The 19444-nt window shown below is 37.7% G+C and overlaps 2 protein-coding genes across 2 annotated transcripts in view; both read right to left on the bottom strand.

The window, feature by feature from the left end:
• Positions 1 to 1887: 1887 nt before the first annotated feature.
• LOC113048954 (heat shock protein beta-8-like) lies at positions 1888 to 8890 on the bottom strand. Its single transcript, XM_026210939.1, has 3 exons — positions 8276 to 8890; positions 5781 to 5844; positions 1888 to 2409 (listed from the first exon to the last, which is right to left on the bottom strand). The coding sequence occupies exons 1-3, from the start codon at positions 8643 to 8645 to the stop codon at positions 2214 to 2216; spliced, it is 630 nt and encodes a 209-aa protein (XP_026066724.1). The 5' UTR covers positions 8646 to 8890; the 3' UTR covers positions 1888 to 2213.
• A 641-nt stretch (positions 8891 to 9531) lies between these two features.
• LOC113048953 (serine/arginine repetitive matrix protein 4-like) overlaps positions 9532 to 19444 on the bottom strand; it is a 59841-nt gene continuing 49928 nt past the window's right edge. The window contains exons 8-13 of the mRNA XM_026210938.1: positions 17790 to 17928; positions 15439 to 15767; positions 13868 to 14053; positions 13650 to 13754; positions 13410 to 13538; positions 9532 to 11800 (exon numbers count right to left, since the gene is read on the bottom strand). Coding sequence (XP_026066723.1) covers positions 11557 to 11800; positions 13410 to 13538; positions 13650 to 13754; positions 13868 to 14053; positions 15439 to 15767; positions 17790 to 17928 — 1132 coding nt within the window. The 3' untranslated portion in view covers positions 9532 to 11556. The remainder of the gene's footprint in view (positions 11801 to 13409; positions 13539 to 13649; positions 13755 to 13867; positions 14054 to 15438; positions 15768 to 17789; positions 17929 to 19444) is intronic.

Below are 19444 nucleotides of genomic sequence, written 5' to 3'. Positions count from 1 at the left end.
GCAATTCCAATTACCAGGCTCATCACTGTTCTAATAACCAACAAAGAGATTCAATGCAAGCTTATTTTCCCGCAGGGGACATATGGCCTTTCTTCACAACCCAGAAAATTAATCATTTTTGTGTACACCGACCCTGGCATTTTAGGGTCTTGATGTGGCATTTAAGCTCTTGACTTCATTTAAAGACTGTTTTGCGTTTGGCACAGGTGGAGGAAACCATTGGAGGAAAACAAAAAGTTGAGTCTCAGACCTGCGTTGAAGCCAAAGCCAAACCAGAAACATTTGAAGGAGAAACTCTTGTCCCAAACTGAGCATCCTGAAGGTGTACAGCTCACCGAACCCGTATCTGATGTAAATCCATCTAGAGACATACAAACCCAGTCCAACTCAGAAGCTGCGATGGTTACCATTGAGTCCGGAAGAGAGCGGGTCGGTGATCCCACAGAGGAGGACAAAGAAGCTGCTTTTCAAGAGGCAACAGTGGACACCAAATGAGACAGAGAGGAGTCTGCAGACAAGCCTCAGGCTCCAGAGACTCCAGACAACATCACCTCCGAACAAAGAGAGCAGGCAGAGGTCACGCCACATCGAAAACTGGAGGGTGAAGAGGAATATACAGACCCTGCTGTGACAGAAGATAAGCAATCAACTTTCAGGGCAAACCTTCAGCATGTGCTCCAAAAGAAGATGGATGTAGACTACATCAACATCCCAACTCTTTCCTTAGCCTTCAAATTTACTCTAACATGCATCTTCTTTGTGTAACCCCTCTCTCCCTGGTCCTCTCTGACGCTCCTCGCACTCGCTCCAAGTGGGGCTTGAACCCGGGTCTTCGGCATGGGAGGCGGACGCACTAACAAGGAGGCTAAATGGCTACAGCCACTAGCATCTGTCGCTAGTGCGTCTCTTGAGATCAGGGAGTGAGGTTTACCTGCACAGCACTACTCGCTGGCCTCCGTTACACTCATCCCCCTAAACCTCACTCCCATCCGGGTCACGGCACCAATGTAACCCCTCTCTCCCGGATACTCTCTGACGCTCCTCTCACTTGCTTCAAGCGGGGCTCGAACCCGGGTCTCCGGCGTGGGAGGCGGACGCACTAACAAGGAGGCTAAATGTGAGGTTTTACCTGCACAGCACTACTCGCTGGACTCCGTTACATTTGCACTAATAAAGACCTGAGCAAGAATGTGTGAAGCTTCTTGTTGGGCTTTACAATAGCACGAGTAATTAATCAGTAAAAGCTGAGAAATGTTTCTAAATGAATGTGACAGATTGTGGCACCTAGTTGAGCTTGTACAGAATTGTATATGAATTTTTTTATGCAGTGAATAATGTTGCACATTACATCCCTCGAGTTCTAGGAAATATTGTGTAATCCTCATCTAACTCTGATGGTTGTGATGCCAGCGCCTCATGAGCATGGTTATATTTGTGATTCATTAACCCCAATCCCTGAAAATTATACAGTGCGAGGAAGCAGATCGATTTGAGGGAGAAAAATCCAATGGGCAGAGACGTCAGTTAATCAGCAGTGGAGTACCGTTTTCTTCAATATTTTCTCTTGTCGAGGAGATTGAAAGCGAGCCAAAGCGTTCGGAATAATCTCCACACTAATCTGTCACCCAATTACAGCCACCGTGCAAAGACAGCTCCCATGGAGTCGCTCCCATAAGCACAATCTGCCGAGCCAACACCCAGATGTGATGAGGATTGTGAGACAGAGAGAAACCAAGGAAAGCGTGATGCTTGATGTATTACTCGATGGCATAAGGAGGTTATATAAGTGGGATAAGCAAACAGGTGTAAAACTGTAGGAGAAATAACATCCGTAATGCAGCTCATTTATTAACTTTAGAGATTTGCAGAGAGGAGTAATAAATAAAAGACTTGCTTTCGTAAATGTCATTTATTATAAAAATGCATGGCATACATCCCTACACAAAAAGATAAAAACAACACACACATACACACACACACACACACACACATAAGAAAAGAAGAAGAGAACATACCAGAACATACTCTACACAATCTGTAGCTCCACAAGCTTGATTTTGCGTCTCATAGTAGTTTATGTAGAGTAACATTTGATTTATGGACTAGTCACTAGCAGATTAAGGACTTTTGATTTAAGTACATTTCTGAAACTGATAAAACTAGATTTTGGCACTGGCTTGGAACAAACACCAAGGGCTTGTCAGCTTTTGTGTTCACTCCCTGGACGCATAGACTTCGGCTGAAGCCATGCTGGGTTCCTGAGGTCTGGCCTCGTGTTCTTCCATGGGTTCTGTGGGCATTTCGTTGCTGTAGAGGTAGTACGGAGGGGTCTGCCGCGCTTCAATGATGAGAACCCCTTCTGGAGACAGAGAGGCGAACACAGTGATTGGGTCCACATCGGATGGGATTCTGTGAAAGAAGAAAGAGGGTTTTCACATCAATGCCATAAACCACTGTAAAAGGACCACTGTGGGTTCCTCAGAGATCTTTCAGTAAGCAGTTCTTAAAAGAACATTTATCTTAGGGTGAAGAACCTTTAAATAATCTATAGAACCTTTGTGGAATTAAATGCTTCAATGGATGTTAAAGTTTCTACACATAACCATCGATGCCAATGAAGATGCACCACTGAACCAGAGGCCATTATAAATTGTCATTGGACTGAAAGCTAATATGCCCACAAAAGCAATAGGAAACAAATACACTGTATGGGTCAAAATTATATTTATTTTTCTTTTATGCAAAAAATCATTAGGATATTAAGATCATGTTCCGTTAACATATTTTGTAAATTTCCTCCCGTAAATATATCAAAATTAAATTTTCTGATTAGTAATATGCATTGCTAAGAACTTAATTTGGACAACTTTAAAGGCGAATATATTTATATATTTTTTTTTATTTTTTTTTGCACCCTCAGTTTCCAGATTTTCAAATAGTTGTATCTCAGTCAAATATAAAAATATATTTATTCAGCTTTTATATTACTTAAAAGAATCTGACCTTTATGACTGGTTTTGTGGTCCAAATCTACTGTAATTGCATACCATAATTTTTCACATTAAAAAGCACTTTTGTTTTACACTCTGCAGTTGCACTAAAGCTTTAAATCAAATGTTACTATCTGACAAAGATAGGTTAAATATTAACAACTACCCAGTATTGCCTGAACATAACAAACCAAGACTATTCGAGTTTTAACTCGAGTCTAATGTTGATATTAACCCAGAAATTGAGCAAGTTGCTCAAACTATCCCCAATGTGTACTCAGTGTATTCTCATTTTGGTTTAATTTCCAACAAACTTCATTTTCTTGTGTGGCAGCTTGTGGCTAGAAGATAATTCCCAGTGCATTTCGTGGTTTTCATTTAAATGTTCTGCCTGCCATCACTTGCAATGAGAGAAAGAGAGAGAGAAAGTGAGCGAGTCCTGCTCCCTCCAGGTGCTGGGCTCAGAAATAGAGTCTGTTGCCAATTATTACAAATCGCCTCCTGATGCAAAGTTTATCAGCAGAAATTTCCATCTACACACTTGTCTAATCATCCGGCAGGCAGACTGACTGCAGCGGTTTTAATGAGAGGAGTTCTTACTGTCTGTTTGCATTGTGATGCCTTTAAGCCTGGATTGCCATAAATTCATATCTGCTCTACAGAGAAAGGGTGGAACTTGTTTTGAACATGAATGGGTGGTGATGTCATATAAAGTCACTTCCTGCTGGTGGGGGAACTTTTAGGGCCACTTTAGAGATTTAAGGGGCGGATGCAGGGTTTGGGTAATGCTAGATAAAATAATTGTACTTAATGCAATGTATGGAAATAAATGCATTTCCATGGTAAGCAATACATTACTAAATGCACAGCAAAAGTCAACTTCCAAACCTTCCTTGTAATGCTTTGCATAGGCAGAATTAGTTATAGAGTTTGAAAAAAATGAAGTTTCAAAACTGATGATGAGATGCAATACTCTTAACAAGCATAAAAATATACAAAGCACACAAAACCGGACCATTTTTAAGTAGATTGACTTTTTCAACATATACTTTCAATATATTATCATTGTCAAAAAACTGTTTTCACTGAATACCGTCGTTCAAAGGTTTGGTGTCTAAGAATTTTAATTTTAGTGCAAATAATTTTTTGTGCACCAAAGATTTATTTGCACCAAGAAAATATAAAATATTTTTTATAAATGTAATTTATTCCAGTGATGGTACAGCTAATTTTTCAGCATCATTACTCCAGTTCTCAATGTCTCATGATCCTTCAGAAATCATTGTAATAGGCTGATTAGCTTACAAAAAAAACAAAAAAAAAAACACAATTGCTGCTTAATATTTTTGAGCAAACCACAATACATTTTTTCTTTTCAGAATTTCTTGATGAATTTAGAAAAAAACAAACATTTATTTGAAAATTCAATCTTTTGATCAATTGTTTGTGTCCTTACTGAATAAAAGTATTAATCCCAAAATATTTTGCATTACACCTATTCTGCCTAGTTAGTGCTCACTAGAGTTTAGTTTAGAACAGAGCTACTGTCATGTTTCATTGTTGTTTCTTAATCTCTGCCTTTAGAAAGATACAGAGACAAAGCGAGAGAGACAGAGAGACTCTGAGCTGTGTCTGTCATCATGACCAAATAAGGATGGAAGGTTCCATGCTTGTTGCCAAGCTTCTGTGGAGTTTATATAAACCTTATCATGAAGCTGCCTTCAGTGACCTGACTCTGTGCAATGCTACAGCCATCCTGCGCTGTGACTCCAACACAAAGACTGAAATAGTTCTCAATACTGACAGCTATCAGTTAAAATGATTTATTATTCTACCCAATACTTATGCATAACTGTATCTTCTATCAGAGTCTTGTGTTCTTAGCTCAGCAGAATACTAACGTTAAAACACTGTTTCTAACATTTAGCATCACTAACATGGTCTGTCAACATCAGATAAAACAATCAGTTTAGACTGTATTTAGACTTGATAAAAAAAACAGTAAAAACAGTTATATTGTGAAATATTATTACAATGTAAAATAACTGTTTTTTAATTTTAATATGTTTTAAAATGTAATTTATTCCTGCGATGCAAAGCAGATTTTTCTGCATCATTACTCCAGTCTTCAGTATCACATGATCACATTTTTCTAAAGCGGATCACATTTCCATTTATTATTTTTATATTTTTGTGTAGCTGTGATATATTTAAGATTCTTGGTAAACAGAAATACAGAGATGAACATCTTCTGAAACAGAAATCTTTCAAAGCATTAAAAATATCTTTACTGTCACTTTTGATCAATTTAATGCATCCAAGTCAAACTTGAACAAAGTGAATAAAACAAACTTTCTGTTCCCCAAACTTTTGAATGACAGTGTGTTAGAATCCTAGAATAGTGCTGCATTTGTTCATTATTTTAATTCTTTTTCTTTCTTAGAGTCTCGTTCTTGGTCTCTGACAGAGAAACAGCATGGTGACAAAAAAGAACAACGTCAAATCGCTGTGTCGCTTAATTACCGCAGACATCAGAGCCACATGATATGTTGTCTGACTCTAACAAGAGTTTTCCCTTTTCTATTTTATCTCCTAACTTTGATTCTTTTCCTCTGTCTCTACCATCCAATTCGACTCTGAAGAGCGAGAAGAAAGCAGAGAGGTTGATTTGGCTGGAGGAGTGGGAATGCTCTGTGTTGCTTTAATAACTCAGAGTGACGCTTCATCGTTCTAGAAGATTCCAAATCAGAAGCCTCCGGAAACTTTTGATACAATCATGATGATACTTACTGAATCTTCTTTGTGAAGTTTTTGGTAACAATCCCGCCCTCGTCTTGCTTTTCCTCATGCTTCCCTGGTGAAAAGACATAAGGGCATGTGTTAAAGCAGCGAGAGGATCACTTATGACATTCTGCAGTGTTTAAATAAGAGGTGTAGAGAACTGCTTTTGCTTTAAATACAACATCAACACACACAGGTATCTTGAAGTCGATCCCAGCACTGGTTGCTCATGAAAAGCTATAATGTTTGGCACAGAAGTGTAACCTTTACCACACTGACATTAAATTAGACTCAGACAGTTTTGTCCATATGAGGATGTTTTTGTGTTGCTGTTGAAGTCTCTTCCCGTTTTACAGTCATTGTGAAGGCAACACTATATTTTGTGCTTCTTCTAATCGAGACGGTCTGTTTAAAAGCCTCTTGGCCTCATTCTCTGCAGCTGTCGGTCACTAAATGCCAGTCATGCCACACTGTGTCTCGCCACGGCCTACATATCTACAATAACTGGCTCTTTAGAGAACACTATGAGCACAAACATGTTTGATTGATTGTCCTCCTGTCAATGTGCTCATGCTCTGTAGCTAACATCATTTTAGCTAACAGTTTAACATGTGTATGTCTGAAAAGCTACATTTCTCAATGTAAATATATATATATTTTTCAATTCTCATAATTGCAAGTTTATATATTATATATGCAAGTTGTCACAATTCAGACTTTTTCCCTCATAATTCTGATTTCACATTTCACAGTTTTTAAATCTTTTACAAAATTCCGAGTTTAAATCGCAGTTCTGACTTTTTTTCTCACAATTGTGACTTTCTTCTTGGAATTCTATCTTACATCTTACTCTGGATTTTAGAGTTTATCTCATAATTCCGACTTTTTTTCCTCAAAAAATGTGTTTATATTTTAGAACTGCAAGTTATAAACTCGTAATTGCAAGTTGCCGCAATTCTGTCTTAATTCTGTTGACATCTAACAGTTGTGTTAGAAGATTCTGGAAGAAACAAAATCAGATTTGCAAGATGTAAACTATGTTTCAATTATGAAAAATAAGCTCTGAATTGCTGGTTTATAAATTGCAATCGCAATTTTGAATAATAATAATAATAATAATAATCTGAACTATGGGATGTAAACTCCCAACTGTAAGAATAAAACTCAATTGTGAAATAAAAATGTTTCACGAAAAGATGTTTCAACATGTCTGTGGGATTTGTTTGACAATGCTTTCCTTCAGGATAAAGTTGATCATCAGAATCTGAGTCTGTGAAAAGGCCTTAGGCAAAACAGAGCATATGTTAGTTCACTTTGATATCTGTGTGTGACGCTTTTAGATTGAGGTTGTGTGACGTTGAGTCGTCCTCACACTGTGACTGAGAGACCCAGCTGGAATACCAGTTTATACAAATCCGGCTCTCTCCTGAACTCTGTACTTCTGTCCTGCCGTCACAGTCAACAAATATATAGTATTTCCCCAAAGAGAAATACAAGGTATGCCAAAGGACTTCCATTCTCAAACCGTGATGTATGGAATAAACATATGGAGCCCAAAAGGGCATTTCTGAAAACCTGGTGGGGTTTTCTTTTTCTTTTTATATTTGATTAATGGTCGGGGAAAGAAAAAGAAAAGTTGCATATAAAAATGAAGTCAAATAAAATGTCATTTTATTGTTATATTTAATTGTTGTGTTGATGAAATCATTTAAAGTGATAATTTGTATTAAATTAGAAAAACAAATCAGAAAAGTAAAACTCGTACTAAAGGAGTTGTGTGCTCTGTGCAAACAAACAAATGAGGAAATAAATACTTTTCTAAATTACGGAAAAAAAACTCATACTAAACGAGTCGTATGCTTTGCAAATAAATAAATAAACAAAAATCTAAGAGAACATAGAAAAATAAATAAAAAACATACTAAAGGAGTTATGCTATGCTTTATGCAAATAAATAAATAAATACCTGGCCAAATGTATTTATTTGTTTTGTTTGGTGAAAAGAGGTATGTAGATAATATTTGTGGCAATAAACGTTTCAAATCATCTCATAATCTGCTTTTTTGGTTGTACATATTGTATATAACATTCCATGATTTATTATTTTAGGCTGTAAAATATGTGACCCTTCACCACAAAACCAGTCACAAGGGTCAAACTGAGACATCTTATCCTTTCCATTTCCATTAAATGGCTTTCCATTGATGTGTGGTTTGTTAGGAGGACAATATTAGGCCGAGATACAGCTATTTGAAAATCTGAAGGTGCAATAAATAAATAAATAAAACATTTAAACTATTGAAAGAACTGCCTTTAAAGTTGTCCAAATTAAGTTCTTAGCCATGCATGCCACTGATAAAATTTAGCAGTAAAGATAACTTAATAACTTTGACCCATAGATTGTATTGTTGGCTAATGCAACCAATAAACTCATGGTACTAATGACTGCTTTTGTGCTCCAGGGTCACATTTATTCTCAATTCCCCATCCTTGCGTTTTCTCACCTGACACCTCTACAAAACCGTCTTTAGTTTTGACATTGAGCTCCTCGGGTCTGAAGCTGTGCACGTTCACGCACACTTTCCACGGCTGGTCAGGGTCGGTCAGAGGAGCGCTGGATCTGCGTGGACCCTCGCTGTATCTGGTGCTGAAGCCACGCGGGAAGCTCGAGCTCACCGGGCCCGTCCACGGCGCGTCGAGGCGCGCGCTCAGTCGAGGTCGTGCCCAGCCGGGCCAGTCCATAGATAACTCGTCGTGAAACGGTGGCAGTCCAAAGTCATCGTCCATAAACCGAGATGCGAGCGACTGTTCACCAAACGGATCCCTAGGAATCCTCTGTCGATTGCCCATAGTGTAGTAATCCCCTTCTGCCATGGTGAAACTCGGAAAAAGTGACTTTAAAGAACTTTTTTTTTTTTTTTGGTTAAAAAAAAAAAACGCGTTCCTGTGAGAAATCCGGAATTAATCAATTATCAAAAAGAGCGTAGTTTGGAAAAAGTCTCCAGGCGCGTAATGACGCAGCAAAGTTAACGCGTAACACTGCGCTCACGCACGAGTTCTAGAACTTTACTGACGATGTTAGCACTTTCCACTGGTTTATATGTGATTTACCAGTCAACAAAGTCCAGAAAGTGCACACGACAGCTGACCGAAGACCCTCCCCTTCCAAGTTTAGACCCCAGGCTGTGACTGGCTCCACCGGACAGAGACTGCTCCAATCTCATCCTCCCCCAGATGACTCATTCACTTCATAATAGAAAACTACTCACTGCTCAAGGCCGGAGAGCAATCACACACTCGTATGAAGAACGCTAATAATGTTCTAAACACGAGATGTGACGAAATGCATCAGAGGCATGCGGTATCTGCTTCTCCTTCTTCAGATGAGTCATTGCATATGAAGAGTAAAGCTGAAAGATGAGCAAGAAAAACATGCAACAAGATATAGCTATTTCAGGATGTATGAAGTGTGCACTGGCCAAAAACTTGATACTTGATAATAAATGCTCGGAATCTTGAATCTTAAATAGCACAATTATTTTATCCACTCTGGGGTGCGTTTCCCAAAACCATAGTTGCTAGCTAAGTTAGCAACTTTGTTGGTTGCAATGCAATTTCCCATTGCCAACTAACAGGTTAGCAACTATGGTTTTGGGAAACGCAACCCTGGCTGACTCATCTTACCCCAATCTGCCTTTTTTTTTCACTAAACCAATCACGAATACAACTTCAGTGTGAATAAAGAAGCAAAACACTGGGAGAAATTATAAGATGAATAATTTATTTAGAAATCTTTGAATATCATTACATAATCAGACCACAGAGAACTAGTCATTAATTTACTTTAGCGAGGGAGACACTGATATTCTTGTGCACATAGACAACAGTGTATATACATTGGGGAATAATTGAAATTTGGGAATGTTCTTGACACAGTCATCCAGCCCTAGCATCCTGCATTGAGAAATTTGCGCTAAAACACAGACTTGCTCGTTTATTTTTTATTCTGTGCAAAAATAAATAAATAACTCATATTACAGGGGTTTGCAATATTTTTTGCAGTCACAGAAGCCAGATTTGGTGAAATCGGTTGGATTCATGGCAACATTTCAGCATGTTTTTTTGGGGGGGGAACGCAAATTTAGTAAATTAGAAAGCCAGCCTTGTCGACAGTCAGCATCGCTACTCCATCTCAATAAATAAAGCCCATGCCTAATATTGCCGCACTAAACGTTGGCATATTTACACAACGGATTTACATAATCATTTACTAAACTCATTTACGGTTTGAGAACAAGATGAATTCAGGAACATAAAACATTTGCAATACACTTTCACGTTTTTCATCTTTCGTCTACGACTTATTATCTGTACAAGAGTCAGAATTCACAACAGTCAGACATCTAATAATGTACAGTGCATAGAGATCACCATGCCTTCGTTAGACTTTATGACACAGAAACAAAGAAGCTGCCATCATCTGTCATGATGAAGGTGATGATTTTTACACGCCGCTTCATCAAGCGTTATGGCACAGCAAATATATATATATCTTTGATCCTTCGAGAAAAGTCCTTGATCTAGTCACTCGGACTGATTTCTTATGACAGCCATTTTCATTTTCCCGGTCTGTAATCGTTTCAACCAATATGCAACCAATAAATATGCTTTATAAATCATTCATATTTATAAACATCATTGTGTGTGCTTTAATTAATGCAGGACTGGATCTTTAAACAGAGGAAAACAAACGGAAACAAGTCAGAAATGATACGATACGATACGATAAATGATACGAACAAAACACTTTTTCTATGTGAATATTAAAGGTCTCACCTTATAAATAATTCAAGCGGTCTAAATAATAAATATCCGAACTGCACTAAGAAATTATCTTGGATTAAAAAATAATAATATTATTTGAAAATAACATACAATTTAACACATCTCAAGTGTAGTGCATCTCGAAATTGACATAATAATAATCCTAATTATTGATTATAGCAGTGCTTTGTACCTCATAAACTACAGGACATTGAACATGTACCTTTTCTAGGTTCGTTCAGACGCAGCCTTGAATCCTACGGATAAAAATATGTCTGTGAGATTAATATGTATGTTTATGCATTTGGTAAAAACCCGGAAAACGTTTCCCGCCAGTGGAGCACATCCGCTGCATTTTGATTGTCCACCATCTCCATCACAGACAATGACATTTGAATTGTTTTCCAGTTCAACAGAAGATAAATAAAGCTGGCATTTGAGCCGATGGGGCGTGCGTTTGCCAATGGGGCCGATTCGGATGGCACATATTTCAAAGCGAAGGTGTGGGCAACACAGAAGCAGCTGTTATGGAAGCAATAAATCTGTCTCCTCAAGCGCTTCTGACATCTCCTATGAAACAAATACATTAGATTCATACATGGGCTTTTACGGTGACCCTGCACTTCCTTTGATAAACGACTAGCAGTATTCTCACACCTATGAGCAAAACTAGGTATGGCAGAACTCACAGATTGAATTTCCCGGTCCGGTCTTTTCTACAACAGCAGGCTTTGTGATTGATAGACAAGTTTTCCTTTGAGCGGGATGGATGAAAGCACACAGTTTAGTACACAACAATATGGAAAGCTTCAGTCTTATCTGACACTGAACAGATGATCCTGTCACTGCCTGGTGTTCCACATCTAAGCACAGCATGTTCTTCTCAGCGCCGCTCCATTTCACTTCCAGTTACAGTGAGATGTGGTCCTGGGATTGTGCTGTAGCTCAGTTCTTCTGTGAATTAGCGCCGGGCTCTGCTGTAGCTCACTATTGACTCATAGCTTCTGCTCCGACTGCGACTGCGTCTGCTGTACATAGAGTTCCACGACGAGCTGCGACTGTAGCTCCTGTACGACGAGTAAGTGTGACTGCGACTCCGTGAACGGCTGCGACTGAGAGAAAACAGACGCCAGGACAAGATGCTGGAGGATCGGCTGCTGACGGAGGGACTGGGACGGTAATATGGGATCGGACGCTTTCTGGCACTGTGCAGGAAAGAGATACAAACAATGGCATGTTCATACATCATTCCGAATGGGGAATAAAAGTCACAAAGAAGCTGGAGTGGTCCACACATTGAGAACATATAATCAGACCAACTATCTTAGGACTATTGAAAATATATTTTATTTTCCATGTGCAAAAGTGCAAAGTATTTTAGTCAGTAAAAACCAGTCATAAGTGTCCATTTTTCAAAATTGAGATTAATGCATCATCTGAAAACCGAATATATAAACATTTCATTGATGTAAGGTTTGTTAGGAGGACAATATTTGGCTGAGATATGACTATTTGAAAATCTGGAATCAGGTGCAAAAATTCTAAATGTTAAGAGTTTAAAGCCTTTTTTTTCTAATCAAAAATTTAGTTTTAATATATTTATGTTAGGAAATTTACCAAATATCTCCATGGGACATGATATTTACTTATTTAACCTAATGATTTTTGGCATAAAAGAAAAATGAAAAATTTTGACACATGCAAGGTTATTTTTTATTTTATTTTTTTGGCTATTGCTACAAATATATTCCAGATACTTACAGTAAGACTGTGCTCCAGGGTCACATATTTCATGGGCACTGAAGAAAGCATGGGCTGAAATGTCTTGTCTTTGGCCTGTTTTTAAGATACTTTGCACTTTTGTCGCTTTTTTACTTTTGCATTTGGAAAATGTATATATATATATATTTTAATATACCTTATTTGGTCAGTGTGATTCTCCACTCCAGCTACTCGAGTGACTAAACTTATTTTTTTGTTTAGACATTATTAATAATAATGATGATAATACAGAAATTACATAAGGGATATAAAATACCAACTTAAATACCTAATATTGTTCTCCTTTAGCAAAATAATAATTAGATATAAAATTAGTTAATTAGATTTTTTTGAAGCAATGAATACATATGTTCAAAAAAGATGCATAAAATGTATCAAAAGTGAAAGAAAGGACTATTTTATGAAAGATAAAAAATTCTAAGATTTCTATATCTATTATTTGTAATAATATTAAGAAATATCACTCGATTTTACTATTGTAATGACATTTTCCCTCTTTTTTTTTGCGACTTTGTTGTATAGTTGTATTTCGTTATATTTTGTAATGTTTTTTATTCCTTTCCAATGCATGCTAATGTTTTTTTTGTCTAATAAAAAATGTTATCACTAAAAAGAGAAATGTTTCTTGAGCAGCAAATCAGCACATTAGAAAGATTTCTGAAGGATCATGTGACACTGAAGACTGGAGCAATTACTGATATACTGATATATACTGTATACGTACATTAATTTGAAGAATTAATTTGTTTCTCTTGAGGATGCAAGCAGAAAGAATTGGAATGCTGACATTCCTGCAACTTGCATTTTAATTTGTTAAATATTTTTGCTTGTTTGATGATGCCTTCAGCTTCCAATCAGAATTCTACCAGTATATTATTAGCTCAGTTTAAACATTTAAATCCATTCTGCAGTTTTCCCGCTCAATCAGTAAACCCATCTCCAAAGAAAGATCAGCAGAGCAGTTTTCATTTGTGATTCATACAGTAGGTTGTTAGCTTGCATTGTAACACCAGTAGCTCTGTAAGAACAGACCTTGTAATTCGCCGGGCTTCCAGGTGACTGGGGGAATCTCTTCTTCTCTTTCTCATTGGAGAGCGAGGTCTTCTTCTGCTGTGCTTTCTACTCTTGCAGGAACTGCAGTCTCTTTTCCGCTCTCGAAACCTTTTCATCCACACATGAAAGAGATGTGAGCATGTATGTGTTAATTAATGTCGCGGTCATCGCCAAACCATTATTTTAGATAAAACACTTCTTCTTTTAGCTGAAATTCACCTGTCTAGCGTGCACCGTGAGTGATTTAAACTGCGCAGACTGCTCGCACTAGACTGACTGTCTCTCCTAGAATCCAGGGAATAACTTGATGAACGGGAATATGATCTATAAATGAGCCGAGGGAGATGATATTGTAAGATTGTCAGTTTGCAACTAAATCGAAATCGTCAAACCAAAGAGTTGTGTTTTCTATAATGAATAATAAATGTGTGACCCACCTCCTCCCGAGAGACAGGGATCGGCTTCTGGAATAGCGTCCTGAGTATCTGCTTTGGGATGATATGCTTCTGCTGCGAGACCTCGCTCGATCCTGATATCTATCATAAGTCGGACTCCGATTCCTATCAGTGACGACACCCAGGGGCTGTGTCTTCTCCAAATCAGAGCACCGGCCCGCTTCTTCACTGCAATTATAAGAGGGAATTATTAATTACACTGGAAAGATATCGTTAATGTTTATGGCATATTTTAATGGTATTTTAGACAGTAGGTGCATTTAAATGGACACTTTTTGCTTCCATCGAAATTAATTAATTCTGATTGACGAATCCGAACGTAGTGTTTACATGAACGATAAATAAAGTGAATAGAAATAAAGCTTCTGATCGGATTTACTCTTTTGACATGCGCACACTGCATGAATATACAGAGTTTCTGCTGCTGTTTTAAAAAGCACACGTTATATTTATCTACTTCAGGTCCTAATTAGGCCACGGCCAGCACAAGAACTGTTGTGCTGCTTAACTTTACTTTAGCAAAAAAAAAAAGTAGTAAGAGTGCCTCTTCCAGCACTCAAAACTAGTCATCTGTTGACTAGAGAGTCTAATAAATTAATATTACCAAAATAATTGATAATTTATCCACCTCAGAAATAATGACAGACCTAGTATCGTATCGTATTGGTATCGGTATCGGCGATACTGACCCTATATGTATTTGGTATTGGATCGATACCAAATTTTGCAGTATCGCCCACCTCTAAGATTTATAATTACAGGACACTTATTTATGACACTTTATTCACCAGGAAGAACAGCTCGTTCCGCGCGTCATACGTCATTACGCTATTTCTAAGTCACAGCGCATGCGCAGTACTTTCCAGTTTCGGTTTTAATTCCGATTGTGTTTACATGTCCTCTTGCTCGGATAACAAAAGGGATAAAACACCCCTTACAATCCGATCGAAATTTTAGTCGGATCGAGCCAATTCAAACTGATTGACGTGTTTATATATGACATTTTTATTCTGATTGTGCTTCTAGTCCTATTACGATCGGATTAGAAGGGTCCATGTAAACGCAGCTAGTGATACATATATGACCATGGAGCACAAAATCAGTCTTAAGTCTCTGGGGTATATTTGTAGAAACAGCCAACAACACATTGTGTGGGTTAAAATGATTGATTTTTCTTTTATCCCCCAAATCATTAGGACATCAAGAAAAGATCATGTTCCATGAACATATTTATTCAATTGTCTACTGTAAATATATAAAAACCTATTTTTTGATTAGTAATATGCATTTCTAAGAACTTTAAAGGTGATTTACTCAATATTTAGATTTTTTTTGCAATCCAGATTTTCAAATAGTTGTGTCTCAGCCAAATATTGTCCTAACAAGCCATACATCAATGGAAATCTTGTTTATTCAGATTTCAGATCTATTGAAAAATTTACCCTTATGTCCAGGGACACATATATTCTGTTTACTTACTCTTACTGTAACTGTAATAGAATGAATTCAGACAGATGTAAAGCTGATGTAAAATGCATTTGAAGCAGTCTCACCCTTTGAACTTGTTGAAGACGGAGCTGTGAAGTGTGTTTTCTTTAAGCACTGGTTTACCCAAAGAGTCATAGCTGGTTAGAGAGTTGCCTGAATCTGAAGCATTGTCCCCGTCGTTCAGCCTAAGCTTCTCAGGAGATGTCAGATCCTGACATCTGAACTTTCCGTTAATGGACACCTTTGACTTTGGGATGCCCGTTTTACTTGACAATGGAGAGGACGTGTCATTTCCTGAATCGTAATCTGCATGTCCTTTTCCCTTATTGGACATCGAGTCCTGGACGATCACCATTTTGTGTAAACCCTCAACCCCAGGACGCGATGGCGAGACCTGTGAGCAGACAAAGCAAAGTTGTTGTTATTTTTCCAAAGAAAATCAAGGCAGCGTTAATAATCTGCAACCTGCATGATGCAGTTTGAGTACGTCCCTACATACGTCCCTACAGAGCACAGAGAGGATGAATCAAGTTTGTTTTCAGGGGGGACAGAAACTAAAAGATTAAAAACGCCATGCAGATCTGTCACATGCGAGAAATTTGAAAAGAAAGGAGAAGAACAAAGCAAGAACTCTTACAAAAGAAACTAATGAAATAGAGACTGAAGAGAGAAAATAAACAATGAACCGATGCTAATGAGAGAGACGGATCAGAAAAGAGAGAAAATAACCTACAAGAAGAAACTTCAAGCTACTTTTATGTTAGAAGAAAGAGAGTTAAAGGAAAAAAAAAAAGAAAAACAGAAATCCCCAATTTGAAAGCACTTTTCCTTTAAGGAACACTGAACAGACATCACAGAATGGGCTTAAGTAAAAAATAATATATGTAATTATATGAAAAGGGTTGCAGACAAAAGAAATATCTCCATCAGTCTAACTAGGTTAAATCCTTGAGAAAAACAAAAGAACATGGTTCTGCTTTAGTCCCCTGTCGGAAGAGATTTTACAGTCCACCAGCGGCCTACAATAAGTCCCTAAATCTGCGGATAGCATCGACTTACCAATCAAGACTTCCTCCTTAAGTAGGTAAGGTGTAAGAAAAAGGGAAGAGCGGGTGACATAAGTGCATCATTAGAGTGATAAAGTGCAAGAAAAAGACAATAACCCTCTCTTCTTTAAATCCAACTCCGCTCTGCCACATACCGGGGCATGAGCCTTTTCTTTACTTTTGTTGTGCACCTGTTTTTTTGTGTTACATGAGTTCTCATTTTCTGTTGTGGGACTGATGGAACAAATTCAAACAGACTCTGCATCCTTCGTGGAAAATGGAAAGAAGCTGCTAAACTTCAATCAAGTTTGCTACAGTGACGCAAAAAGCAATCAAACTCTGGTTTGTGGTAGAATTTGCACGACTCTGACAGAGCCCTGTGGTTGTTTGTAAGGATCTAGCTGTGAAGTGAGACTGAAACAATTATGTGCAGGTTATGTATAGATCATCAGCTTTTTACAAGCTTCAATATATGAAACAAACCGCACCAGAGCAAAGCATGCTTTATACAAACAGAAAAAGGCCACTGCTAACCAACAGTGCAATAAAATGCATCAAGACAAAAAACATTAGCAGTGATTAAAATATTATAGAATGCATTAAGTGTAACTATAATGATCATGTCAGGAAAAGTGATTTATCTTCTGTGCATACTGACCATCACCATGGGCTGCAAAGCTATGATACGAAAGCTTATCTAAAACCTTAATGCAATTAATGCACAATACAGGTTTACGTTAATTATTAACATTAAATAAGGACATTATATGACTACTCCCCTGGACCATGTTCGTTAGTGACAGTGAAATTTTCTTTATTGAATGATTTTAGATGTTTGTCTAGGAGTGGATGCAGTTAGAGTGTAGCAGTAGGTTGCATGTCGCTTTTTAAAAAGTGTAATTACTGAGAGCGGAAAACACTCGAAAAGCACTCTCATTCAAAAGTTAATTAACTGAAGTTTAAATTGTGTGTCAAGCATGTGTGCAATATGCAAATCTCACGTTGGTTAAAAATTACACCCACAAAAATAACCTCACTCAAAGGCATTGCTACAATAGTGATTACTGTTCCCATTAAAAAAGGAAATGGCAATGCAATATTTGCTAATTTTCAAAACAAAAAGGACTGTAGAAAAACTTCATCAGTGAGAATTAAAAATGCTATACTTTTAGCTAGCTTCAATCCAAATCCTACCCACTTTTATTGTAAAAGAACTAAAAAACATGCATAAATCACAAAAAATAAAATACTTTTCCATTGACACCTTGACACCTATTAAGCAAAAAGAATCAATGGTTTCACGAGTGCCTTAAACGGAGCAAGAGTTTGTCGCTGAAAGTGCATCAGGTATAGCCATCAGAAACACTTACGGTGCTTTCAGAAAAGTGGCAGCAGCACTTAGAGGAGATTTTACTGGTCAGCTTGATTGCCGACCTGCATGAGTTGCCTCCACGGACAGCTGATGAATGGCCACCGTCTTGCAAACCAGATTTTCCACAATCTTCATATCTACACAAACAATGCAATTGATATCATTGTTAATGGCCCCTTCACGTCAAGGAGGAATTTAAATGTTCATATTCACATTAAATATACATAATACTGGAAGTAGAACCATTTCACCATTTCATAAAGTGGGACAGCGAAGGTATAACAGTCATTCATCAGTTTCTACAGTATCTGGGCAGAGAGGTGGAAAGGTGAATCCTCCACAGGTTAACATATGGAAAATATCATTGCAAAGAAAATGTCAAAAAGTATAAAAAAGGAAGCACTTTGTCAAAGGAATCCATTATGCAAACCAATATTATATTTCTGCTGAAATAGCAATTGAAGAGAGATCCAGCTAATGTCCATTTACTTAAACAATTGGTGACATGCAGACTTCTATTTCATTGTCTTTCATGATCGGCTAGTTCCTCTGATCTGCACGCGCTTAAGGTGGAATAAAATGGTTTCCTATGAAAGGACGTGCCAATTATACCAGCTCAGGACATAGATTATCTGTAATAGGTCTTTGTGAAGTGAATGAGGATTCACCGGAATGGGAACTGACGGCCATTGTTCCTGTTGTGTGGCGTGAGTGGGCTCTCTGTGCCTTTTCAACTCCTGAAACCATGTAAAGCTTCACTGTGCTCGCTTTCTATAATGATTTCGTCTTTTGAATATCCCTACGAAATTCAAAATAATGGAGAGATCAGTTAGGGATTTAAAAGCAATCATCTCCAGCTCAAGATTATTTCAATTTTGAAAGCTGAGCGCGTTTTTCTCTGGTCTTGAAAATGGCAGATATTCTGTGATGAATGAATGAAAGCAGCTTTTGTATGAAGGACTGATGAAGTAATCAGAGGGGTGACACCTGGGAGAGATTTTGAAGCCAATTTAATGCATGAAAAACTGTGTCTGTGATTACTCTGATGCGTTCATCTAATTCAAAAAGTGTTTTAAAAAAAATACACCTTTGACCCAGTACAGAATGGTCTTATTTTACATCTAATAAACTACTCTAGTTAGTGCAATAATGAAGCATGTACTTCAACATCCTAACTTGTTTGAGCATTTAACATAATCTCTGTACATGGGCAATGAGCGAGATTGACATTTATATGCTTTACTGATCTTCACTGACACCTTCTATCAAAGGAAACAGATTTAAACTTGAAACTTTATTTCAACACTATTCCCTGTAGTGCTTCATCTCTACAGTACCTGAACCCCATCACCCCACAACCCACTCCAAAGAGGTGCAACCGTCCATGGGGGTGAGATCTCAAATTTCATTCCCTTTCCCGTTTCGATTGATCTACACGCCAAATGTTGGACATCAACTGTGAGAGGCAGATAAAAGAGTTTCCTCTGTGTCACCTCTACCTTTATCAGTCATCGCCACAGTGCCACTGGATGCTCACTGATAAGATAAAAACCTGACTGGCCAGCGTTAAGCTTAAATATCTCTGGCCGCCCAAAAAACCCTGAAAAAGTTTTAAAATGTTTGGAACGTTCATTTAAAATGTTCTGAATATGA

This window comes from Carassius auratus, chromosome 30 (genome assembly GCF_003368295.1).
Source record: "Carassius auratus strain Wakin chromosome 30, ASM336829v1, whole genome shotgun sequence".
NCBI lineage: Eukaryota > Metazoa > Chordata > Actinopteri > Cypriniformes > Cyprinidae > Carassius > Carassius auratus.
Note: the sequence above shows the minus strand (reverse complement) of the source record. Positions and strands in the feature narration are given on the sequence as shown.